Below are 24,596 nucleotides of genomic sequence, written 5' to 3'. Positions count from 1 at the left end.
GCAGCTAGTTATATACCACCCATGGCACATAGGTATTCAGGTAATAAGGATTTGGCTCTGTATCATTTCCCATGTGTCCCCTCCTGCTCTGTACTGATAGTTCCCTAAACTCTACAGAGTCTCTTACGATCAGCACTGGCATCTCACTCTGAAGCTTTACTATTATGGCAGAATTTACAGACAGGTGCAGACCTACCAGAGGGGGATTTCCAGGGGGCTCTCATCTCCTTTTATCACTGCCCAGTAGCCCTGACTGGTCTGCCTGATAGCAGAAGGCAGGGACACATGGTCCTGCATACCTACATGTCAAGCATAAATTTAACCCTTTCCTTGGACTCTTCATCCTTGCTATCAGGTATTAGGTGGCTGCAGTTCTGCTGTCATTTCTGTCCTCGCATGGACAGTAGCTTCACTTTGCTATGTGCTGTGGTACCTCACAGATTTTTCCCAGTAAGCTTGTTTTCTTACAGCCCACTACAGCTCCTACTGAGGCTATGGTCAGGTTCCCTTTGGTCAAGGCAGAGTTCATCCCTTCTGTTGAGTCTCCCTCCTTCTGAGCTTGTTTCCCAGCTATGCCTTCCACCACCTCTCATCAACTGGACAGGCAAGTTCTCACCATTGAACCAGAAATACTTCAAATAAAGCAACACGGGGAAACTTCTGACTTCCCTTCTCAGATTTGCAGCAGAGATTAGCAGAGCAAGCCCTTTCCCTCCCTGGGGGACCACAGCGACCCAGTTGTCAGCCTGACCACACGTTCTCACACAGCCTCATGTTTGTGTGCTGCAGGGGGGAGTGTTTCCTCATGGCTAGCAGCACTAACTCTGTGCTGATCTCCTCTCTAGGTGCTGGCGCTCTGCTTCGTTCTGATCCTGGGATCCCTGATGCCCTGTCTCCCTGAGTTCTCTTCAGCATCACAGACAGTGAAAGCAACACCAGCACCAGACATTTACACAACTAGTAAGAGTGAGTCTAATGTGGTTCCTCCATTTCACCCTGTCAAACCATTTCTAGCTCTTCTCTCGACACTCCCAGTTCAGGGGTAGCGTCCTCCCCTCAGTGCCTACCCCATAAGCTGGGGCTCTGGCGAGGGGAGATTCCTGGCCTGTCAGTGGTACAAACTCTGATAACAGCACCTTGTTTGGGCCTGTTGTCGTTCTCTGCTAACCATTGTCCCAAAACATGGTGTCCTGCCTGTAAATCCAAAACACAGCACTGTACCAGCTACTAGGAAGGGAATTAACTCTATCCCTGCTGAAACCAGGACACATGGCAAGTGTCAAAGGAAGGAACATGAGGGAAAAGTCCCAGGGCAGATTGATTGTCTTCTGAAGAGGCTGTGTGTCCAGGGGGGCATTTGCCTCCTGAAACTGGGGGGAGGTGGGCATCCTGCAGAGCAGGCCTCCTGCACAGTTATGCATGGACAAGGCCATAGCTGGGTGAGCATGTGCGGAAACCACCACCGTGACCCACACCCATTGCAAGAGACCTTGTCCTCATTGTTAACCAATGCTCTCCTGTTTTCCAGTTCAGTCACGGAGCCTCCTTTTCTACGATGAGGGTGCTGGCTCCTTAGAAGAGAGCTATAGCTCCTTCCTAACCATGGACCATCCTGAGGGGTGGGAGGCCGAAAAAGGGCAGTCTGAGGAGGGAAGGCCTCATCTGGCCAGGACACATGAGACAGCCAAATATCTGAGCAAATCCCAGCTGGAGGGTCCTGACCAGAACCGAACTGACCCAACTCTCGCCCACCTCAAAGAGCAATTCCATGAGAGGTAAGCAGGTGGGGGCCACCCTCCAAGGCCCAAAACACAGCATGGTGTCTGGGAGTGAGCAGCAGGCATGTCCCCTCTGCTGCAAGCTAAGGACAGCTGAGCTGCCCGGGACAGGCAATTAGCTAAAGAGCAGTGGCTGGAGGAGGCCAATGCTGGCAGGGAGCGTAAGACCAAGTTTATTTTCTAGAGCAAAAGTTTGGGACTCCATAAAGCAGTGTCCCACTGGCATAGAGCTGAGGAGGACTGGGTGATTCAGGTGGTCCCAGGCTTGCTGGTCATTCAGTGCCCTGGGGAAGGGCTCCATCCTGGTCAGAGCAAACCAGCTGGGCACACAGAGAGGTGAATTTGCATAGGAGGCTGCAATGAACCTTGACTGATGCCTTGTCTTTTCTTTTCCTCAGGGAGACAAGCTCCAGTGAGACAGCTGAATACTTGTAGCAGCTGCTGGACCTCAAGGCCTCATCTGTCTGATTGCAGGATTCCCTCCTCACTGAGCAACTGAGGGGACTTGGCGGGAGAGGACGCTGCATTCAGACACTCCTACGCTGGCCTTGGGTTCAGCTCCTCCCCTTCCCCATGCCCCCCGTTAGTACTGATTTCTCTGAGGGGAGTTGCAGGACTGCCAGAACCAGCAATAAATGTCTGGCAAAGCCCTGAGACACCCTCTTCTCCTGGCCTTACCTCCTGCTTAAATGAGCGCTACCCTATGGGTGTGGGCTCACCTTGGAGTGGAGTGAGATCAGGGGAAGCCCTCAAACTATTCAGCTCACTCCCCAAAGCCTCCAGACCAAGGGGGCTGTCCCCAGGCGTGTACCCCTTGGCTACATCAGATGCACCTGAAGGAGAGAGAGAGAGAGTTCTGGATTTACTGTCCTGCCTGGGGGGCTTAGGAGTGGGTGATGCTGGTGCTGGAGAGATGGCTCTGGAGAGTTTGAGCTCATTCCTTCCCCTCCATCTGTTAGTATACTTCTGCTTCCGTTGAGAGAAAACCTAGTTCTTCCTTGCTCTAGTTTTCTCTTGATGGACATGCCTACATAACTTCCACGCCAACTATCTGCAAAGATCTGCACACAAACGGAGTGGGGGAGACAGATCCCAGACAGATAAACCACCGTAAAAATTAGCCAGCAGCTTCTGGACAACCAGAGCTCTGAAATAGAGAACAATTTTCCCCCACAACCCACTTCTCCCCACCCTCGGCACCCTTGCTTTGGCAAGGGTGGTATTTCCCTTTCTGTTCCCAGCTTGGGCCCTACAGTGCAGTGCTAACCAGGTCAGTGGCCTTCTCACTTTTTCTTCTGCAGGCCTCCCCCTTTGTGAATGGGTGAGAGAAACCCACTCCCATAACCTGATCCCCGTCCCAGCTCTCCATCCCCAATTCTGCTTCATGCCAAATGGGGCCTTCCTAGGAACCACCAAGGAGAGCTCTGCAGCCCGCTGGAGGGCTGTCTGATAGCCATCATTCCCCTCACGTCCTCTGTGTGCACAGCAGTGTTGTGAAAGCCACTGAGGACATACTGGCATCTCTGGTGACAGGTATGTCTGTCAGGAAAGAGGTGGCATGTTGGAATTGGCCAGGATCACCAAAGACTCTTTTAGACCTCTTCTTCCTAAGTGCTGGCACCAAAGGTAGCAAACTCTTGCCGTACCACCCTTCAGGCCAGACTTGCCAAGTTTGGTGCTGAAATGACCTCATCTCAAGCCTATGCCATCCTCTTTAGCACCCAGACACCCATTTCTGACCCTTCTTCCTCTCTGGCAAAAGCCCTGCTGAAAGGCTCAGGTGTCTCCTCGCTCTGTTCCCTCAGCTACCATTTGATGGAAGGACAGTGTGGGACATGAGTGTCAGAGATCTGGGATGTGGCAGGTTGCCCCATGTTTGTACATGGGAGTCCCTGTGCACCCTGCCAGGTCTCACAGCAGGCTCCTCTTCGGCTTGTTTCTTTTCAAGCACCCTGGACTCACTCTGCACTGCCCCAGCCTCTCCTCTCCCCCCAGGCTGGGAGTGGAGAGGGCTCCCTGGAGATGAAGGATGGGATGGTTCTTGCTCAAGGACTGGGAGAAGTGAGGGAAGGGCCCTCACATCCCTCTTTTCTCCCTTTTGAAAACTGATTTTGCCCCCTGAAGCCATTTAGGACAAATTTGGACACAGCTAGCTGCAACCATACATGCGTGGCCAGTAGGGTAAGGAAGAGGAAGGCCTTCAGCATAGCTCTGCTCTTCTTGAGGTTCACACAAGACCCGCTGGTCACCAGATACCACTGCATTCCCCGTCCTCCGCCTCCACCCCAGCACAAAGAACCACTGCCGGGTCCAAGCACGCCCTCCTCCACCCCAACACTTCCACTGAGCATGTCCCCGTGCCTCCCACTCCCACCGTTGTACAGAGACCAAAAGCAGAACTCGTTTGTACATAATGAACCTTATTTTGTATTATTGCCGATCCCTTAAGATATTGTATTTTGGAGACTCTCAGATCCTATTTTCAGTATTGTATTTTATTAAGAATTAGTGCGGGCTTGGCATCTATGAACTTCTTTCTTGTTAGCAGCTCACTTTCCCCTTATACTCCAGCAGCTGCCTCTTCCCTCTTGTTTGTTTTTTGTTTGGGGTTTTTTTTTTTGTTTTTTCAAGCCACCTTTACCCCTCCTCCTATCACTTGCTCTGCATTTGCTTAGTGAAGCAAAATAAAAATAAAATAAAAAGATGCAGCATCAGCCCTGGGTTGACGGGTCCTTTCATTGAGGCATGGTTGTCATGCCAGCCCACATGCACAGCTCCTCACCTCCTGCTGCCTGACTGTCCTGTTCCCTGGCCGCATGCAGAAGTGGTTCAGTGCTGGGACCTCGTGCTCAGTGTCAGGGGCTAGAAGCAAACTTGCATGTTTTATTTCCAGCAGCACTGTGATTTCTTTTGCAGTTCTGAACAAGTCAGAACTGTTCTGCCTCAGTTTCTTCTCCCCCTCCGAAATACCACTAACATCACCCTCTTGGAAGGAGGAAGATCATGGAATAAAGTTTATGAGGTGCAATGAGCTCCTCTGATGCAGGGGCTGTGCAGGGGTCTGTACAACAAAGACATTGCTAGTAGCACTGTGGCTCTGGCCCCATCCCATCAGAAAAAATACTTAAATCCTTCAGTTAACTGTAAAAGCAGAGCAGTTGCGCTCAGATCCGTAACAACTTGGGACCTGGCTGGCTGTCAGCCTGTAACCCTGATAGTCCATTTACATCCACGAAAACTGATAGGTTTTGTCCTGATTTTGTGTGAAACACAAGGCAACAGGGGGTCTAGAAAATGAATCTTCATATTCTAGAAAGCTCCATGTGGGTTCATTAGAATTTGGCCATTGAAACTACTCCTTCCTGCAATCGGGCCCTCCACAGCTGGACGGCAGCCCAAGCAGGAGCTGCTCTCAGAGATGCTGAAAGGTGGTGGCTCTGTCTCCCGCCTCTGGCTGGGCTGGTGCAGCAGGGCTCTGTCCTTGCCACAGGAGGAGGATACGAGGCTTGGGGCTTGCAAAGATCTCTTTCTGTGGATTACGATTTCTTCGTGGAGAGGAGTAAAGCACTGAGCTGTCGCCACCCTGTTGTGACAGGGCTGGCCATTGAACAGTGGCGGGGAGAGAGAGGAGCTCTCTTTCCTTGGCTGGGTCTGTACTGCCAAGAGGGGGTGTGACATGGGATCCATGGCGGGTTAGTCTGATGCGGGTTTTACAGACCCCTGCAGAGCTCCCTTCCCCTACGCACACCCACGGATGCAAGGAAATGCCTGACCTTGCCCTGCAGTTTGTGTCCTGGGCCAGAACTAGTTTTAAGTCGAGGGTCTGATGTTTTCCCTGTGGCACCTTGTCCAAAAAGCAGCCTTCTACCCCTGCGTCAGTGTGATGCACCTTCCCCCACTGTGCTACCAGGCTTCTCCCCACTCCCACCAGATTTCATCCAGGGGAAGGGCTCCTGCCTTGCTTGCCCCTGTGCAACGTCACCCAGCTCTTTGGGCATTGCCTTCCAGGGAGATTCTGGCCTGTGCCCTTCATGCATGCTCCAAAGCGTCAAGGGAAACCGGTGCAAGAGGGGAGCTCTTAAAAGGATGATTTCTCAGGCTTTGGATCCTTTAATGCTGATGCAGCCGGAGAAACCAGAAGCCCCGTCCATCAGGAGCAAATTTCCCTTCATCTCAACAAATCCTCCTAATTCTGCAGTCCACCAGATAACTCTGAGCTGCTCAAAACAGGCACATTAGGATCTTTTGATCCCCGCTATGCCTCCCGAAATGCAGCTAGCCAATCACACCTACCGATTTGGCTACAGCGACTAATTAGAGCAGAACAAGAGAATTAGCAAAGCGAGAAGGCACCTTCTTTACAAGTCACCTTCAGCCTCACTCAATTATGCTGGGTCTGCTCCAAATGCCCCCAGCCAAGCTCCGCCACGCCAAGCCGGGCTTTTGCCCATTTAGGGTCGCATTTCTAACAAGCCTCTGCACTGTCGATATGTACAAGCCCTGAACAAAAGAACACCAGCAGAACACAGGCTTCGTTTTTCAGAGACAAATTATTCCCAACTGTTCTCTGTTACCAGGCCAACTTGAAAAAATAAGAGAAAAGAATTGGCTTTTGCAGCTCGCCGCTGCCGAGCGGGCCACTGGCAGCGCGTGGCAGCAGCCTGGCGAGTACATTGGGTTTGTTACAGAAGGACATGTGCTATTAGAGCATCCCCACTCTCCGAGTCTGGCATGGTCCCTCTTGCTGTCACTGTTTGGGACTGTGCTAGCAGTTCTCACATGGATCCATCACGGGATCGGCAGGCTTTGGTCCTGCTGCCTGGCAAGGGGCCCAGGCTCTTGGACACCTTCTGTGGAGAATGGGGCAGTCGCACCTCCTGACACCCCCTGGGTGCTGAGGGCTTGTTAATAGTGATGGCACCTGGCCGGACCCTGACCCAGCCCGCCTCAGCCTCAACAAATCCATGTTGATTTTCTAACCTGGTGGCTGAAACGGGGCTTATGGGTGAGCAGGGTGGAGGTTCCTCTTCTGCCCAGGGAAGGAGACTGTACCCTCCCAGAGCTTTACTCGCTAGAAATGCCGCTTCCTAGAAAACCCGTGCCCTGCCTGTGGGGGGCAAAAAAAGGGAGGATGGGGTCTGTATGGCAACACTGAGCTGCTCTTGCACCATCCCACATGCCCACGGAGAAGGAAATCCCTACCCAGGGCACGGGAGGGGCCCTGTCCTGCCTGTGCCCCAGGTAAGCAGGTGAGCCCCAGGTGAGCAGGTGACCTGGCTCAGCTGAAGGGTGCTTTGGGTGCCAGGAGGTCAGGACTGACCCAACCCCACCGCCCAGCCATGCTGTCCCCAGTCAGCATCTGCCTGCTCTTCCCAGGTCCTCAGGGAGCTCTGATGGCATCCTCCAAGGGAAGGGTGACCCCGCTAGTGACAGACACGTGAAACGTCCTGCAGAGACAGGTGGGCAGAGAGAGATGCAGAAGCCTGAGCAATCCTTTACCTCCCCTCATGCAGGCGTATCCCGCGATGTTTCCTCTCCTCTAGACACACAAAATCTGGACACATTGCCTGTGTGACAGCCGTACAGTTTGGCACATGGGTAGAAGAAGGCCAAAATCCTCTGCTGGCTGCTCCTCCACCCAGAGAGGCTTTCTGCAGCGCAGCATCAGCCCCCGTGGGAAGGCAGGAGGCACCCACTGTGCTGCCCCTCTCTCTGCCTCAACCAGAGGCGCTGCAACCCTGGGGCTCTGCTGTGCCTGGCCCTTGGGAGGTTTCCTGCAATAAGGGCCTCTGCTTCCCTCCCCAAAGCTCCTTCGCTATGGCACCAACACAGCCATCAGTGAGAAACGCCCCCCAGGTGGTTCTTCCCTCCTTCCCACACCCGGACCCCGTGCTCCCTGAGCCTCCAGCTTGCATCCACCCTGGCCTGGCCATCCCCTTCCTCAGCATAGCAGCCACTGACTCCTTACAACCATGAGGGACAAGACAGATGTTTGCCAAAATCTCCTGGGAGCACGAGTGGACCTGCATCCTGCATCCCCCGTAGCTCCTCTGGGCAGCCCAGCTCTGCCCTGCCCTGGCAGCCCAGCTGGCGAGCACGGGTGAAGGTGGCTCTCATAGCACGTGGCCAACGGGGGGCACCCCCATGCCAGAGTGAGCCCCGGGGCAGGCAGAGAGGCATCGCCCAGTGGGAGGTGAGAAGCAGCCAGGTGCCACAGGTCCCTCTGCACCAGCCGGGTACCCACTGCTCCTCCCTTCCCACAGCCTGCTCCCAACCTCCGCAGTGCCCATGGGAGGCAGGAGGACATGGAGCAGGGCCGTGCTTTGGTGCGGGGAGCACTAGCGAGCTCCCGGGCAGGTCTTGGTCCCAGCAAGCAAGGGTGAAGCCACTTCCCCGGGGCCAGCTCTGCCCATCGGGGAGGGCTCACCCAACAGCACTCCAGCTTTCAAGGGGAACAAAACCCTTGTGGGGGCTGGAGGGGCTGAGTCACATGGCGAGGAGGGCGCGGGGCTCCCTGCAAGTCACGACTGTGCGGAGGAGTGGGCTTGGGGGCTGCCGTGCCCCTGGGAGGCACAAATCCCCCCGTAGGCACAGGACTGGGGGGAGATGTCATCATGACATTTAGGGCCAGGCAAAGATTTGGTAACTTGAACTAGAGGTGCTGTTGGGCTGTGGTTCCTAGGGAAAGGCACAGCCCTTCTCCAGCCCCTGCTGCTTCCCAGGTTGGGATCAGGAGTGGTGTGGGAATGTGCCCTGCCACGGCACCCTGCAGCAGAGGTGCCATAGGGCTGCATGGAGGTGATGGGGAGCACTGGCAAGAGGGATGAGCTGCTCCTGACAACTCCCAAGGTAATAAAACAGTCAGAGCAGGCTGAGGACATACTCCAGCTCCTGCCGTGGCAGCCCTTCATGGGAAGACACTGGGATTAAGGGTGATGGCAATGTGTTCTTGATGTAATACATGACTGTAGGACCTTGCCACAGGCAACTGATGCAGGGGGCGGCTCTTACAGACCCGAAGCTCAAATTTCCCAGTGCCCAGCACGTAAAGCCTCAGCATGTGAATCTGGGGCAGAACAAATCCCAAACAAGCAGCCAGGCATATATGGGAGCTTTGTGGGGATCTCTCACCCCAGCTGGCATCCACAGCACTGGGGCGGGCAAGGCTGAGGCAGGCCAGAGCTGGGACTGGGGCCTGGGTCCCAGCCCAGGACAGACAGATGATGCAACTCTCCTGATAGATGTGGGCAGAGGACAGAAGGGCCTTTCTACCTCTGGATGCCAGGACTGGGGAAAAAATGCCTTGAATTAGTAAAAAGCAGGGATAATGTGGCCTCCCAAGTGGCAAGGAGCTGAGTGAACCTGCTGGGAGGAGGGAAACCACGCTACAGCCATACTTCTCCTTGGCTACCACTGTCCAAAGCTGGGGACCCCATCCCCAGACATATCTCATCCGTGTTGGACAGTTGGCCAGAGCAGCAGGTACTTTGTTCTGCTGGGGCTGCTGTCACACAATTTTCCAGGCTGCCTGACTTTACCTGACTGTACATCTGGTTAAGACGAGCGGCTGAGACCCAGCTCCCTGAGCAGCCCTTGCAGGCTGGCAGAGGCGAGCTGGGCTGCGAGCAGTGAGGGGTGGCTGAGTTGTCACCCTCCCCTGCCTCCCCGGCCTCTGAAGGGTTAAGTGCCAGTTTCCGAGTGTCTCTAAGGTGACACCAGGCTGCCGCTTGGTGCAGCTCTCCGCAGCCCCCCTCCCCACGCACACACTCACGCTCTCTTTCTGCTTTGTCTTTTTGAGGGCTGCTGCAGGATCGGTGCACAGGCACCTTCCTCACTGCCTACCTCTGCCTGCCTCTCCCACTCGGCTGCTGCTGCCAGAGACACCAAGGGACGTGCCGGGCCCTAGGGGGACCTCACAGAAGGCACCCCGGGCTCTCCTTTGCCTGCTGGGAGCATCGCCATCCCTGGACGCGCTCTGTCCTAAGATCCCTTCTCTGGTGAGTGCTGTGTTTCCCGCTTCCTCCCCGCTGCCCTCGCAGTGCCGGCTCCTCCGAGGAGCAGCACTGACGTCTCCGGGTTTCCATCAGTTGTTCCTCCGCTTCACTGAGGCAGGGCAGCGGAGACAGAGGGAGGCTGAGCTGCGGCACCTGAGCTGCCCAAACCGCTATCAAGAGGCCGATAAAAACCACTGCAAAAAGTTGGACACTGCTTTTTCTCTCTGGTCGTGCTCGTCTGGGTAGTTAAGCCTTGCCAAGATCGTCCCACGGCCCTGGGGAGGCGAAGTGGAGCAGCACTGTGGGACCCTGCGGGGCTGGACTGAGCTGCCCGAGAGTTTTGTGGGGACAGAGCAGGACTCCCTGCCTGGAGAGGCACCTCACCCCAGCATGGCTGAAGGTCCCGGGAGCTGGAAAGACTTCACCCCGGCCAGGGGTGATGATGAGGCAGCCAGGGGGGCCGTGGCAAGCCTCCTGGGAGCGGCGGATGCAGAGAATGCCAGGCAAGCACAACGCTCAGGCCTCCACGGTGTGGATCCAGCTTGGGAGGAGATGAGAGGGGCAGTGGTGGTGGCAGAGGTGGAGGAGCAGTTCCTGCACTTGGCCATCAGAAAGCAGGTCTCCTACAGGTAGGAGCTCTGGGGTCCCCAAGCACTGGGGCTGGGCTGGGGTGGAGGAGTGCCCTGTCCCGGGGACATTTCCCTCCCGTGAGTCAGGGCTGGCTCTTCCCAGTGGCCACTGGTGCCTTCCCACCAGAAACCATCTGAGCACAGGGACAAGGGGACCAGTTTGTCCCTTCCCTCCCCACCCATGCAGCAGCCCCCTCCCCAGTGGCAGTCCCCTTGTCACCCTCGCAGGCCCCCTTATTTTTCCTTCTACCCAACTCCCCTTTCCCATCACGGGGCTGTGATGCCTCCCAGGCCCCTCTCCAGGCGGTCCGTGCCCAACAGCCTCACAGGAGCTCTGGCACAGGCCATGGGCTGGATGTTTCCCTCTTTCTCTGCAGCACCGGCTTATCGCTGTTCAGCGCATTGGATGCAAGGGACTTCTAGTAACATTGATTCTCCTCTTCCTCCTCTGCCCCAAGGCAAATGTCCCTTTGCTTGGCTCCCAGATCCAGAAACCTTGATCCCACCTGGGGAGACTGAGAAGTGATACAAAGATGAGGGGGCTGAGGTTAGGGCTTAGGCTGGAAATGTGCCCTTTGTGGGCACCTTGCAGCAAGAGGAGTATCTGTCCTGGCTCTTGGTGTGACTCTTCTGCCGGGACTGCTCTTCTTAGGACTCTGCTATAGCCAAACAAAACTGGTGGAGGCAAAGAGTGGTTTTCATAGCTCCCATGGAGCTTTTATGGGAGCCATTGCCTGGTGATGCTCAGGTGAGCTCCTATTCCCAACTCCAGCCATACTGTCTGAAACCCTGCTTGGGTCAGCACCTCCAGGAGCTCAGTTCTGCTCTTTCTCTCACAGCAAATAAGGTCTGATGTCTCACCCTCCCCTTTCTTTCACTGTTTAAGCCCTTCTACCATTTAGTACCCCCCAACTTTGCAGAATGACTCTCAGGTGTAAATGAGGAGAAATCCTTCGACCCTGTGCCTGCCCAGAGTAAAAGTGAGCACTTGCAGGACTGACCCTGGGCTGCTGCGAGGGTCTGGGACCAAGCGGAGGGGAGAAGGCAGGAGCCGCCTCCTTACCCTTCTCCTGAGCTGGCTTGGCCCAGGGATGTCTCTGTGTCCTCCTGGGCTCAGTGTCACCATGTCATGCCGTGCTCAGCAAGCACCAGGTAGTTTACAAGCAGGCGGAAAACCAGCACGGAGGATCTTGGTGCGATGCCTGCTGCCGTGGCAGGCAGAGGCTGGATGGGCTCTCCCGCCGCCAGCCTGGGACTCGGGGAGTCCAGGGCGCAGAGCTCTGCTGGGGGGCAGATTTCAGGCAGGAGCTATCGGTCAGCCCCCAGCTGTGCTCCTACATGTACAGCAGCCCTTTTCCTCCCTTGCAAGGGCGGCGGTGCAAACTGTGAGCAAATTGCTCTCTAATACTGCAGTAATGGGAACTAATGGGAAACTGTATTAATGCCTGCAGAGCAGGAGGGGCCCCAGAGCTGAGTCATCTGGAGCACTTGTTATTCTTGCAGTGGGTGGCGAGCAGGAGCTGGGATGGCAGAGTCCTCCCCCAGGCAGCCCTGAGCCTGGCCGTGAGCTGGAGCAACACGCAGCCCTCCTGGCCCTCATTCCATACCCAGGGCTGCTCACCGAGGTGCCGGGCAGAGCTGAGAGGGTCTCTGCCCTGATGCCACCGAGGGTGAGGAATTACCGTGCTGAGCGGAGGGGGCAGAGCAGTATTTTCTCATCTTAGCTGTCTTCCTCCAGATGTGCACAGTGCATTTTGCAAACGGATTAGCCAGCTGCAATTATCCAGTCTCCCCAGGGGAGGAAGGGACCGTACTGCAACCTAATTTGATCAGCCTGAATTTGCTCCAGAATTGTCTAAGGTTGCTGGGGATTGTTTACATCCTGCTCGTCCTACCCCGGCCGCCCCAGGCAGGCAGCTCCGCTGACACGCTCCAGCCCGTGACGCCCTTCCGCAAAGCGCCTCTGTCCTCCTCAACCCTCACAAGGGGTCTCTTTGCAAGAGGCTTTGCTCCATCCAACGTGGGCTTTGCAGAGGAGAGGAGTCTGGCAGGGTCGGAGGGGATGCCGCAGCTACCTGCAGGCCAGTGGCGAGGGAGGAGGTAATGTTTGGGATGAGCTGCTTCCTCCACCCTCCGTTTCGGGCAGCCAAGCAAAGGGAGGGGAAACAGGAGAGGAAGTGTCTGGGGGTGGAAATCTGCTTGTGCGGTCCTGTGACGCCCACGCAGGGTTGGGTCTGGCAGCTCCCTGGGGCAGGTCAGGTGGTGATAGAGCTATTGCCCAGAGATGGGCTAACCTTTCATCAGGTGCCCCTCCTGCATCACAAGAAGCCCTTGGGGGCTGACAGAAATCCCCTCACCGTGCTGCCTGGCTCTGTAGGCACTTATCGAACCCCAGTACAGAGTTTGGAGGACCTCCTCTGTGGGCTGTGGGCATCACAGGTGTCCTCAATGTCAAGCGAAGATTGGAGGCCCCGGTCCTCCTGCTGCCAATCTGCCTGTTCCTGCTGGGACCCGTTAGTCATCACAAAGGGCAGGTGGCATGAGCTGCTATATAAAGGTTTTGAAATAAGCAGAAATGATATTAAGCCCATGGAAATAAAATTCCTTCCATAAATAGCTGCCGCGGTGTATGGAGGCACCTTGGGCGGGTGGAAGAGAGCTCAGCACTCAGGTTATATTTAGGGCTTTGAGTAGCAGTTTCGTGCTAAGCTTATTAATGATGCTGGCTTGTGCACCAGATTTGCACATTCTGGGACAGTTTTCCCAGTAGGGAGGTGCTTCTGCAACGCCAGAAGGACCCCGTGCTCTCTGTCACCGCAGCAAACCCTGAGCAAGCGCCAGGGCTTTGTGTATCACTCCCTGGAGAGTCGCTTCAGCCAAGGGGAGTCTGAAGTCAGCTCCTGCTAGCTTTGGGTGTCTCCACCAAGGTTTTGCGGTGGGGCAGGAGCATCTCTAGCTCCCCAAGTGGGGCAGCTCCAGCGGCAATAAGGTGAGTTAGAGGCTGGGGGAACTTTGCTCTAGGAAAAACCCTGTGACCTGGAGCCAGGGAGGCCTGGGACAGGTGCTGGCTGGCCACAGCAGCACCCTGCAGCCTCTCCGGCGGGGCTGGGGACCTGTGCAGTTCTGGGCTCTCTCTCATCTTTGATGCTTTCTTGGTTGCTTTTGGGGTGACGCTTGCAGCGGTGGCCTTTGTCACCGCCACTGCTCCCAGCAACCCAGCCCGCAGGGGTGTTTACCTAGAAAGGAAACCACAAGTGCACAAAAGCTTGCTGCATGGGCTCCCCGCAGGCTATGTCTATGGGGCGAGGGACGTGCTGGGCATCAGACCCTTCTGCTCTCAGCCACCTCCACAGGCAGCGCCCAGCACAGCCCACGCACCATAGGGCTCCTCACAGGCATCTTGCGGCATTGGGAAGAGGGGTCTCTGTGGCCCCCAGCCTGGTGTTAGCCCCAGTGGAGCAAAGCGGGGCGTCCCCTTGCCAGCTCCCATCCCTGCTAGTGAGATGTGGGGCACCTTGGCTGCTCGGTGCAGTCCTTGGCTGGCAGATAGGACACGGCTAATGCATCTCACAGGCTGTTCTGTGCCAGGGAGCTAAATATAACCCAGAGAGCAGAGCAGAGGGGGCTGCTTTGTAATGTAAATAGCAAGGGAGCTTGGTCACAGGTGCAGGCAGGGCAGAAGGGAGAGCTGGAAGGGCCTGCTGGGGAGAGGGAGGTGGAGCCCGGCGGGGCTGGGGGGAAGCTGGTTGCGGCGCTCTGCCATCTTCTCTTCCTTCTGCCTTCAGATCTGGCTGGGCTCTGGGTTTTTGTGAAGTCCCAGGGCAGAGAGTGTGCAGCCCCTCCATCCCAGCTGGGCAGGGCAGGGGAGGAAGGAAAGGAGATCCTCCAGCTGCAGGGAGAGAGGGGCAGAGAGGAGCCTCCTTCCTCTGAATCCTGCCTGCTAGCCTTTTAATCGTGTTAGCCCAGCTGTGCAGAGCAGCATAATCAAATTCCCATTCATTCCCAGCAAGCCGAGCCCACTCAGCTCTCACTGTGTCTCTCTGTACAGCTGGGGAAAGGAGATGGCTGGCACCCCCTGGCACGGCCAGAGGGAAACTCACAGTGCTGGAAAGTCCTAATGAGCGGGTGGCTCCTCACAGACCTTGGTCGGGGGTTGACAAGCAGGTGTCTCACCATCCCCTGCCCTGACTCTCTCCAGAGCCAGGAACAAGCTCTGCTTGCTGGGCATAGCGCTTGTGAGAGCTCCCAGGTGCCGTGACAGTCCCACTGCTGGTGGTTGCCCTCGCCGTCAGGCACAGGCTCTGGTGGACACAGGGGTGGGATGGGTTTGGAGTCAGCATCATGCAGTGCTCGGTGAGCAGTGCTGGTGTGTGTTCACTCCATGGCTTTCATCCTGGATGCTCCTAGGTGCAAGGCAGTAGTAAACTGGGATTGGGTTGTGTGTAACAATAGATGGAAACATCCCAAGAGGCAGTTTTGGAGAAACTGGGAGGCTGTGGGTACAGCCTGGCTGTGCACAGACATGCCTGCAGCAGTGCCAGTGCAGGGCAGCGTAACACAGCCCCAAGCCCCCATCTTAAACCAGACACGCTCCCTTGTTTAAGCCGATCCAAGACCACGCTGCTGCCAGAGGGGATGCTCCTGTCCTCCCTTCTGCTGATGTTTTTCCACATCAGGTGGGCCAGGCCTGCTTCCTGAGGCAGCAGAAGACACCATTAGCCTTCCCTGGTTGTCCCCACAGCCACAGCCTTGGGCGCAGTGGGGGTGTGTGTGGGGTCTGTGGGGTGGGACTCCCTGAGAGCAGGCCAGCAGGGAGGTTGCGTTAGGGGCAATGCGAAACTGCACCTGCACACTCCTGGATGGGGAGAGCTGGGATCCCTGAACCGAAATTGCCTTGGTGGCCATCCCCTCCGTTGGCCATCCCCTCCCTTATCTGATCCCAGCTCACAGTGAATCCCACAGGCAGGTATCCTGCCAGGTTTGGGCTAAGCAGGCAGCTTAACCCTTTCCTTACCAGAGGACTGCACACACTAGCACAAAGAGATGGGGGCGTGCTGGATCACAAAACCACCCAGAACAGCACCCTCTCTGGTGCTGCCTGCAGAGAAGCCAGTGTCAGCAGGGTCGTCCCTTCTGGTCTCCTGACCAAGAGCAGCCAGAACTGGGCTTTCTATGGGATCCCCCATGGTTTTGCACCAAAGGGAGGTGCAAAGCCGAGGGACAGGACTGTGGAAGGACCCATGGACACAGCGCAGAGAGGAGGGTGAAGGTCCCAGGGCAGGGTGTGTTACTTCTCCGACAGCCTCACCAAACCCTGGGGCTCCCAGGTCATAGGACTGGGTGTCAATGCCACGGGGCACCATGAAAAGTGAAAGGGAAATGTCTGCAGGCAGGAGCAAATGCGACCAACCCATGACGACATGCAAAGTGGAGGGGATGATAAACCATTTCGGTGATAAAACCTCTTCCCTCCCCGATCTCTGAGCTAGAGTTAGGCATCCAGGACCTGCCTTTTCCTCCTTCAGCGCAGTAATTAGTGCAGTGGGTTGTGTTCAGTTTCAGAGCTCACCTGGTGAGATCAAGGTCTGCCGATGTTGGTTTTTTTTTTTTTCCTTTTGATGATGGGAGTCTAAAGCAAGACCATGTCCCCCTTTAGAAATGCCATCCATGCAGGCTGGGTCTGCTTGCTTGCTTTTCTCTGGCTGCACAGAAGCCATCCACAGATCCCCTCGCTGATCTTAAGGTCTGTTGGAGCCAGAGCAGCTCGAGCAGCGTCTGGTTGTGAAGAGCTGGGGTTTTTGGAGCTGGGGACAGGCTGAGCCTGCAGGCTCATGCTGTGCCCTGCAGAGAGCTTGGACCCACACCGGGGGACAGATGACAAACGTCAATCTGTCTCTCCGCTCTTTGGAGGCTGGCCTGGAGCCTCCCAGATGCTTGTGCTTCCTACAGTCCCCGTATCTGTCTTACCCAGGTGGTTTTTCAACAAACCCTGGCACAGGGTAAGCAGACGCTCATGGCTGGAGGGTGTCTGGAGACCCACTGAACAGGGGGGACGCATACAGCTGGGGGGTTGTGAGTGCCGCAGTACCATGCGGGGTAAGGATGCACAGGGCAGGCTGCAGGAGGACAACCCCGCTGCCATGGCCCTGTTTGCATGGTGGTGCTGGGGCAGCTTTGGGAGAGAGGGTGTCTTGAGCCCGGGGCTTTTGAAGAGCCACCCAGCAAGGGAGGTGAGGCTCCTCAGCGCGCAGCCCAGCATGCCAGGGCGTGCTCCTGCTTGCCAAGGGCACATGCGAGGCTTCTCTGGAGAGGGCCCGGCAGAGGAGGTGGCCCTGGGCTGTGGGCTGCTGTGGGAAGAGTGTGGCTCAGCCGGCTGCGATGACAGCCGCCCTCACACTTCCAGGAAGTGCAGAGAGAGGAACCAGGTGGAGGGTGCAAACAAAGCCGGGGCCCCCGGCAGGCGGCTGGGCGGCGGAGCACTGCCAGGGACCTGCCCTCGGGATGACTCCGGAAAGCAGCCGACGGGGGAGGAAGAGCGAGAGTGAACCCTGGGCCGGCTGAGCGCATCAGCTCGTGCTGCAGCAGATGTGGCGGCACCGCTCCTGGGACGTTCCCCAGAGCCCTCCGGGGGACGTAGATACGAGGTACCCGCCAAGCCAGGCTCTGCCGCCTCCCTCTTGCTCTCGGGGGACGAGGTGCTGTGGTTGGTGCTGACAGCCCGCACTTCGGGGGGTGGGGGAAAGGCTTCCCATGCTTTCCCGGTGCCTCGCCAGCAATACCCTCCTCTTCTCCCGGTGCCAGTGCTGGGCTTAGGCAGCGCAACCTCCCCAGCGGGGATGTCGGAAGGCCGTGCGGGCGCTCTCGATGCTGAGCCTGCAAGTGAATGTAGTCAGCGGGGCTTTGCCTGGGCTGTCGGGTTCCTCCTGCAGCTGGTGGGAGCTGGAAGGTGTGTCCCCATCCCCACCAGCCCTCCTGGGAACAATTGGTGCTCAAGGTGGCCAGCGGGACCTGCCCCGAGGGGGTTACGGGTCAGCATGAGCGGCCGCACCAGGCTGGCAGCTGGGACCCTGCCCGGGCAGCCCCTGCAGCCCTGGCTTTCAGCCTGGCTTGGCACCCTCGGGGAGCAGGGAAAAGCAGCCATCACGGCCAGCTCATTTTCCATGCAAAAGAGGGCTGCCCGTTGCTCCTGCCAGGCAGGGAAAGCGTTTCCTTGCTGAGGGCAGCCTCAGCACTGCCAGCCACGCGGAGCAGGCCAGCCCCTGCCCTCCGAGCCTGCCGGCCGCCCAGCCGGGGGTCCCCCTGGGAGATGGGGAGGAGAAGCAGGGCAGGCGGCTCGCCGGGCTGGGTAAAACGCGGGCAGCGAGCCGCAGTGTCCGTCCTGGCAGCAAGGCCAGCGGTGGCTCCCGGTCCCCGGAGAGGGCGGTGGCGGCGGCGGGGCTGTTGGCTCCGTGCCCCCCGTCCGGCGGTGAACAATGGAAGGCGGAGGAGGAGGAGGGGGGAGGCTTCGTTTCTGCCGCCGAGCCTCTTCCCGAGCGCGGGGCGGCGGCGGGGCTGACACTCGACTTCCTGAGCCGGCAGCGCCGGGCGCCGGGCCACGGGGCCGGACCCGCTGCCGCCGCCGCGGGGCGCCCCCAGCCCCGCTCACCGCGCGGCCCGGGCGGCGGCAGGGGGCGCTGGCGGCTCGGCGCGGCCTCCGGGGCCGCCGGTGCGCGGCCGCACTTCCTGCCGGCCCCAGCGGGGCGGGAGCCCCGGCTGGCCGCGCCGCCCCCCGCCCGCCCCCGGTCCCCTCCCCTGGCGCGGGGCGGCGGTAGCGGCGGCGCCGAGCCCCGAGCCCGGCCATGCAGGCGGCGCGGCCCCCGCCGCCCGGCGGCTCGCCCTCCGCCTCCTCCTCCTCCGCCGCCACCGCCGCCGCCGCCTCCTCCTCTGGGGCGTCGGGCGGCGCCGAGCCCGAGCGGGGGCCGCCGCCGCCCTCGCTGGGCCGCCGCCACAGCAACAAGCGCTTCACCGGCCTCAAGCTCTTCGGGCGCAGGTGAGCACCGGGCGGGGTGGGCTGGCGGGTGGCATCGGGACGGCTGGTGCCGCCGGCCGGGCTGGCTCCGGTCAGCGCCTCCCCCGCCGCCCCGGCACCTGGCGGCGGCGGGGCGGGCCGGAGGAGGCCAGCCCCCCGGGGCAAGGGCTGGCCAGGGGCGGCTGGAGTATCCTGAACGGGGGCAGCGGAGCCGCTGCCTCGCCTCCGCCCGAGGGGAGGCTCCCGCCGCCGGGCAGCTGTCAGCAGCCGCCGCATCCCGAACCCGCCACGCCAGGCCCCGCGGAGGGGGCTAACCCCGGTTATAAAGTCGGCAACCGGCTGAGCGCAACCACCGAGGGATGCGGGACATGGTGTGGGGATGGAGGGGGATGAGTTTGCATTTTCCTCCGTTTGAGCTCTTGACACGAGCAATGGGAAGTTGGGAAGCATCGCACTTGCTGCGCCCATTCTCCTCCCCGGAGAAGTCAGAGCCTCATCTCTGGAGGATTCGTTTCCACCCGCTCAAAATTGCCTGTCTCCATCCCGGCACACCTGTCCGGTGCTTCGGCTGCGAGACCGGCAGTCCTGCAGTGCCGGGGCGATGGCTGTGTCGGTCCTGTGCTGCCTGCTGGGATCCCAGCTTCGCTCGCTTCCTCCCCAGAGTCAGCTGGGTTCCTTGCGCCTTGCTGATGGCCTCATGGGATTTGGGGGATTCTCGGCCTGCGTAAGCAAAGGGGTGCCCCTGCCATTCAGAGGTGTGTAAAAACATTGAATAACTGAGGTCTGAAGGGACCTCCAGAGGCCACCTGGTCCACCCTGCCGCCTTGAAGCAGGGCCGAATTTGATCAGGCTGCTGATGTTGAGTTTTGAGTGTCACCAGGGTGGAGACTGTACAGCCTCCCTGGGCACCTGCTCCTGTGCTTCAGCTCCTGGGGATTTTTTTTCCCTGATACCTAGTCAGAGTTTCCCTTGTTGCAACCTGTGCCCGTTGTCTCTCAGGTTGTCACTGTGCACCTCTGGGCAGCGTCTGGCTCAGTCTCCTCTGTACCTTCCCGTCAGGTAGCTGAAGATGGTAATAATATTCCCCCTTAACCTTCTCTGCTGCAGGCCAAGCCACCCCCATTATCTCAGCCTCTCCTTGTATCTGATAGCTCCTGCCCCCATCATCTTGGTAGCCCTCTGCTGAACTTGCTACAGCTCGTCAGCATTTTTGGCATACGGGGGAAGCACAATGCAGTGCTCCCAGCTGGTGTCACAGGTGCTGGATGGAGGGGAAAGGCCCCAGTTTCAACTTCCACAGCCAAGCTGGAGCTGGGAGTAGTGGGCTTGCAAGGTCACCCCACCATGGAGCAATACTCTCCTCTGCTCTGGTTTCAGAGCTGGTGGCAGTGGCTGCCTGGAGCTCCTGGCAGTCTCTGCCCTGTCCCCAGTACTGCATGGCCTCTCTCTCTGGCTCCCAGGGGTTTGGGCTGCCATTCCTGCAAAGTATATCAGAGCCTACACCAAGGGGAAGTTCTCCACGTGTGAACAACCTTCTGCAGCGTGGACACGTGGGAGAGAGGCAAAGTGGGACGGGCAGGAGACGCCGAGCTGGAGGGGGCCAGCGTGCCCGCTGGGACGGCTGGAAATGCCCGTCGGGTTGTTTGGTGCGTGGATGCTTCTCTCGCTCTTCTTCCGCTGACGGTGGACCTGATTTCCTCCAGCTTGGGGTGATGAATGCAGCACCTAGAGCTGCAGGGGAGTGAGGAGAGATTGCCATGGGCCTCCGAGAAGGAATGGGCTCCCACACACGCCTGTGGGAGGTGGGCTTGGTGGGAAGCTGTGCAGGATAATTGGCTGCATGCTGCTGAATTTGTGCCCACCTGAGCGTTGGAGCTGAGGGCGATGTGAAGTTCCACCTTCTCCAAGGGAATTGGGGGGGAAGGCTCTGCTGCACTTTCTTTTGGCGAGAAGTACAGCTAGCCCCTACCCCCCCAATGCTTTCCAACAGCCATCGGTGAGGAAATTTGCACCCACTTCAATTCTGAGCTTTAGCCAGAGCGTATGTGGCTGGGAAGTGGGTCTAGAAGAAATTTAGGCCATGAGAAGGAGCTTGCCCGCTAACAGCGGTGAGTCTCTGGAGAGCCCCGACTTCAAGGAGAGAGGTCTCCCGCGGTGGGCACGCACTGTTGGGCTCTGCCCGCAGCAACGCCGGGAGGCACGGCCAGGTGAGGAACAGGTCCACAAAATGGCAAGAGAGCCCACCTTGTCCCCAGGGCAGGTGAGCCCCGAGGGGATTTGAAGAAAAAGAGGGGCAAGCCCCCGAGCTCTGGCCTCCAGTGGTATGTTAGTCCCCGTTAGTCCCCTGTGTTTTGCAGACGGGCTTATTTCTGTACCTTGTAATTGCCTTACAGGAGGGTGGAGTAATTGGCTCCAGAGCTGATGGAGACAAGTGCACAATACGTGCATCCGGGCCACAGATGGGTAATTCTTTTAATTGGGCTGATAAAGAGATTGGGGCTGATCAGATAATAGGTAGTTAGGATTAAATTTCCTTCCTAGGTGCCCGGTTTCTTGTGCTGTGAGTGAACTGCACGGTTTACCCTTTCCAGGGCAGACTTGGGGAGGGAGTGTGAGTGCTTGGGACAAAGCCCCTTTCTTGCTCTCCCCTGTGCTGTAGAGGTGGGATGCTGAAATGGGTCTTCCCTGTGGGTTTTAGGGTCATTAACACGTGTGATGGCTGGGTCTGCTGCGGCAGTGTAAGCAGGGAGCGTAGCTGCCATCAGGGCAGCTGGTAGGCAGTTGCCCTACAGAGAGCGTGGGACCAAGTTTTTGGCTGTGGTCCTTTGGCAGGCCCAGCGCTGGAGCCTGCATGCGAGCCCGGGGGCGCCTGCCATTGCCCTGGGGAAGGTCTGTGGGTGGCACGGCGTGTGGGTAAACGGCACTTGAGAAACTGAGCCGAGCACCCGCCTACGTCTTTCTGGGACGTTGCTTGTCACCGTCTTTCTTGCAGCTTGACGCTCACGCCCATGTGAAAGCTGGGGGAGATGTGCCAGTGAGATGATTGCCCAGCATTCCTCATCCCCGCTGTCTGGGGGGGTACCGCTGCGTTGCCTCGAACCTGCTGGCCCTTGGCCGGTGAGCGGGTCCAGCCAGGGTGCAGGGCTTTGGGTTTGCTTTCCCCTAGCACGGGTGCGGTAGAGGGGCTGTGTGGTGGGGCGAGCCCCAGGCGCCCTGGCAGATGGTGGTGAGGAGCCTGAAGTTTGTGATCTGCATGCTGGCAGGCTGAGACCAGTGCTTACCTCGGGACGCGCTTTTCACAATGCACCTTGCTGCCAGCTAGCTGTTGAGCAATCCTCCTCCTCCTCCATGCATGCAGCTTTTGCATGCCTCTAGCTCTGAAACCTTCCACCCCCTGCTCCCCATCCAGCTCACAGGTGATGGGTGGTATTAGCTGGGTCTGGGCCAGCAACACCCGTGGGATTCCCCAGCTGTACCCTGCAGCGACACCTGGGATTGTTTGCAGGGCAGGTGGGTGGGATGTGCCAGGAGAGCTGTTCCCGCTGGCGTATTTGCTCTGTGCTCTCTGCTCCAGGCCTGACCTCCTGTGGGGTGGCTCAGGGACTTTTGTTCTTGCCAGGGGAAAAAAAAAAAGCGCTGGGCATGCTGAGCAGCCATGCCTGTTGGTAGCCAACGCAGCCTCCCGGTGGGGCTGTTGGGATGAGGCAGGGAAGGATCAGAGTGTGGGGGGCCCGGCTGCTCCTGGAGGCTGGGGCCCTCCCTAGCATGGTCCCTGCCTGCTACCTGCCTTGTCTCTCCAGCCCTGGGCACCCGCCGGTGGCTCTGCTGCCCTCCTGAGATCAGAGCAGGGGCTGCAGCGGCGCCGTGTGCCTGCACTGGAGAAGGTGGCAGGACCTCTAATCTTCTTAGGAGTTGGAGCATCCCTTCCAGGAAACCCTGTAATCTCCTCAAGGGGCTGAGAGGAGGGAGGGCAAGGGACCTCTTCCCTCCTTTGAACAAAAATGATGGGAAGAGAAGGGCAGCGGAGGGGTAGGAGGGCACTGGGAGTGGGCACAGGTCTTTGCAAGGACACAGCGTTGGGGGGAGAGAGGCAGAGCCACGGATGTTGCAAGGCGGGAGAGTTTGGGGACTGTTTGATTGCATGGGTCTTCTTGGGGACTAAGAGCAGATGCTCGTAGGGTGAGGCCAGCCCTCTGGGATTGGGGGGATGCGCTCATGGAATGCAACCTGAGCTCCAGCAGGCGGTGGGGGATGCAGTGTAGGATTTCCTTCTCTCATCGAGGTGTCGTGCCTGGGGAGCAGACAGTTTCCCCAGAGACTTGGCAAAGTCTCTAAATATAACTTCCAGCTCTGCTCTCGGTGGACCTCTGGTTTCTTTTTCCCAGGTGACTCCATGAGCTGAAGCTCCTGAGGTAGCTTTCAGCAATGCGTTCGCTTGCTTGCTGGCTCCCATAAACAGGTGCTGACTTTGAGGTGCTGAGCTCAGGAGCAGAGCTAGGGCTGCAGGCTGAGGCTTAGGCTCCTTGACCCTCGGGCCCATAAACCGTCCTTTTTGGAAGAGACGGGGGCTGGCAGGAGGTGAATTGCTTCTGGCAGAGACTTTTAAAGGTAGGGACTCTGGTGCAGGACCTACTCAGGGACATGGACAAGGTGTGAAAATAGGGGAAACCTGTCCTGCTGGTTCTTGAGCTGGCACCAGGCTCCGAGGGAATAAGTGCTTCTGTCTTTGCGATCCTGAGTTCGGGAGTTTTCCCTAGGCTAGCTCTCCAGTATTACAAAAGTAATATCCCGTGTTTCTGTTGCAACTTGCAGGCCCGGCAGCAGCTACAGTCTCTTTGGGAGCTGGGAGGCTTTCTTCTCCTCCCCGTCAGGATGTCAGGTGGAGGGTGAAGCTCTGCCAAGGCAAGCGATGAGACTGTGCTGGCCAGGCCAGTGCCCGGGGGGACAGAGTCCTCCAGTCCCTGCTGGACACGTGTTAGACCCAGTGCTGTTCTCCTCCTGCCTGTGGTTTAGGAGTTGATGCCTGGGGGTGTTAACTTTGTAGTTAACCGTGAGCTCTTCACCCAGGGGAAACTCATCATCATCACACCAGGGACTGACTGAGAGGACGTCTTCCCAGTCCCTGCCATCCCAGACAGTAGGAGTTAATGGGCCTCCTGCCTCAGCCCTGCCTGCCAGGCAGGTTGTGCTGTCTGGGTTAGGCTGCCAATTCCAGTTTCTACCTGCAGCTGTTGCTCCCAAGCCTGGGAACAGCCTGCCTGAGCTTTGCCCATCTCACGGCTATCAGCCTTTCCCAGTGGTTTAGGGCCTGGGGAAATGAACTAAGCATCCCCCATCTCAGAGGAGCCCTGCCCAGCCGGCAGGGACCAGTGAGAGCTGGAGACCTGTCTCTGGGGGATTGGGGGATGCTGCCCAAGATGAGGGTGCAGAGCAGTATGTACATGGCACTGGTGTGGGAAGCCCCTCTCTGGGGGCAGGCAGAGGTCTGGCCAGAGGTAGTCCCACCTTTGGCTGCCACCCCACCCTCCATGTGCCCCGAGTCAGTGGGAGGTGCCTTGCAGGCTGCTGCCAGCGGGCATGGCTGAGCTGCTGCTGCTGCTCCCCTGGCATTACCACAGGATGTCAGCTCGTGGCGGGCTCTAGCCGCACAGCAGCCTGGTCCCAGCCTCACAGGGGGGCTCCCAGCCAGAGCAGCATGAAAATCCCACCCGGTTCTGGCAGGGAAAAGCTCGGTGTTTGCCCCTTCCCTGGCTCCACTCACCCCATCTCCCTTCCCCTGCTCACTAGCTGCAGCTCGGCTCTCTGCGGGGTGGGAGCAGTCTCGGCTCCGAAACACGCTGTGGCTTTGCAGAAAGTCACGTGGCCCTGCTGGCTGGCTGTCCCAGGAAGTCAGGGGAGCTAACGAAGAGGCTCGTTGCAGAGGGTTTTCCCCTCGTTTTGGCGCAGCTCGGCTCCCACAGGAAATGTGGGTGCCGGAACAGCCCGTCCCTTGCTTACCGTTGGCAGCCCAGGTGCGGATCCAGAGCCGGAGAGCAGGGGGGACTCCTTCCTGCCTGCTCCCCCCTGGCTGGGAGGGGTTCCACCTCCTCTCCGGGACAGGGCTTGCCAGCGGGATGAGGATAGAGAGTCATGGGGCAGAAGTACCTAAGACAGCTTGGAGCCTCTTCCTGAGCTCCCGGCCTCTGGG

General features: G+C 58.3%; 2 protein-coding genes across 7 annotated transcripts in view; both read left to right on the top strand.

Moving 5' to 3' along the window:
• CREB3L1 (cAMP responsive element binding protein 3 like 1) overlaps positions 1–4,492 on the top strand; it is a 69,467-nt gene extending 64,975 nt beyond the window's left edge. For 3 of the 4 annotated variants that reach the window (XM_076344564.1, XM_076344562.1, XM_076344561.1), the window contains exons 10-12: positions 846–966; positions 1,529–1,775; positions 2,177–4,492. In XM_076344564.1, coding sequence (XP_076200679.1) covers positions 846–966; positions 1,529–1,775; positions 2,177–2,213 — 405 coding nt within the window. In that variant the 3' untranslated portion in view covers positions 2,214–4,492. The remainder of the gene's footprint in view (positions 1–845; positions 967–1,528; positions 1,776–2,176) is intronic. The other variant, XM_076344563.1, reaches the window with a different exon arrangement.
• Positions 4,493–9,801: 5,309 nt separating this feature from the next.
• The window catches only part of DGKZ (diacylglycerol kinase zeta), a 54,265-nt gene continuing 39,470 nt past the window's right edge, over positions 9,802–24,596 (top strand). For 2 of the 3 annotated variants that reach the window (XM_076344559.1, XM_076344557.1), the window contains exon 1: positions 9,802–10,401. In XM_076344559.1, the coding sequence (XP_076200674.1) occupies positions 10,163–10,401 (239 nt within the window). In that variant the 5' untranslated portion in view covers positions 9,802–10,162. Of the gene's footprint in view, positions 10,402–18,239; positions 18,431–24,596 lie in introns of those variants that run through there. The other variant, XM_076344560.1, reaches the window with a different exon arrangement.

Source organism: Aptenodytes patagonicus, chromosome 7 (assembly GCF_965638725.1).
Source record: "Aptenodytes patagonicus chromosome 7, bAptPat1.pri.cur, whole genome shotgun sequence".
NCBI lineage: Eukaryota > Metazoa > Chordata > Aves > Sphenisciformes > Spheniscidae > Aptenodytes > Aptenodytes patagonicus.
This window is presented reverse-complemented; position numbering and strand designations above follow the sequence as displayed.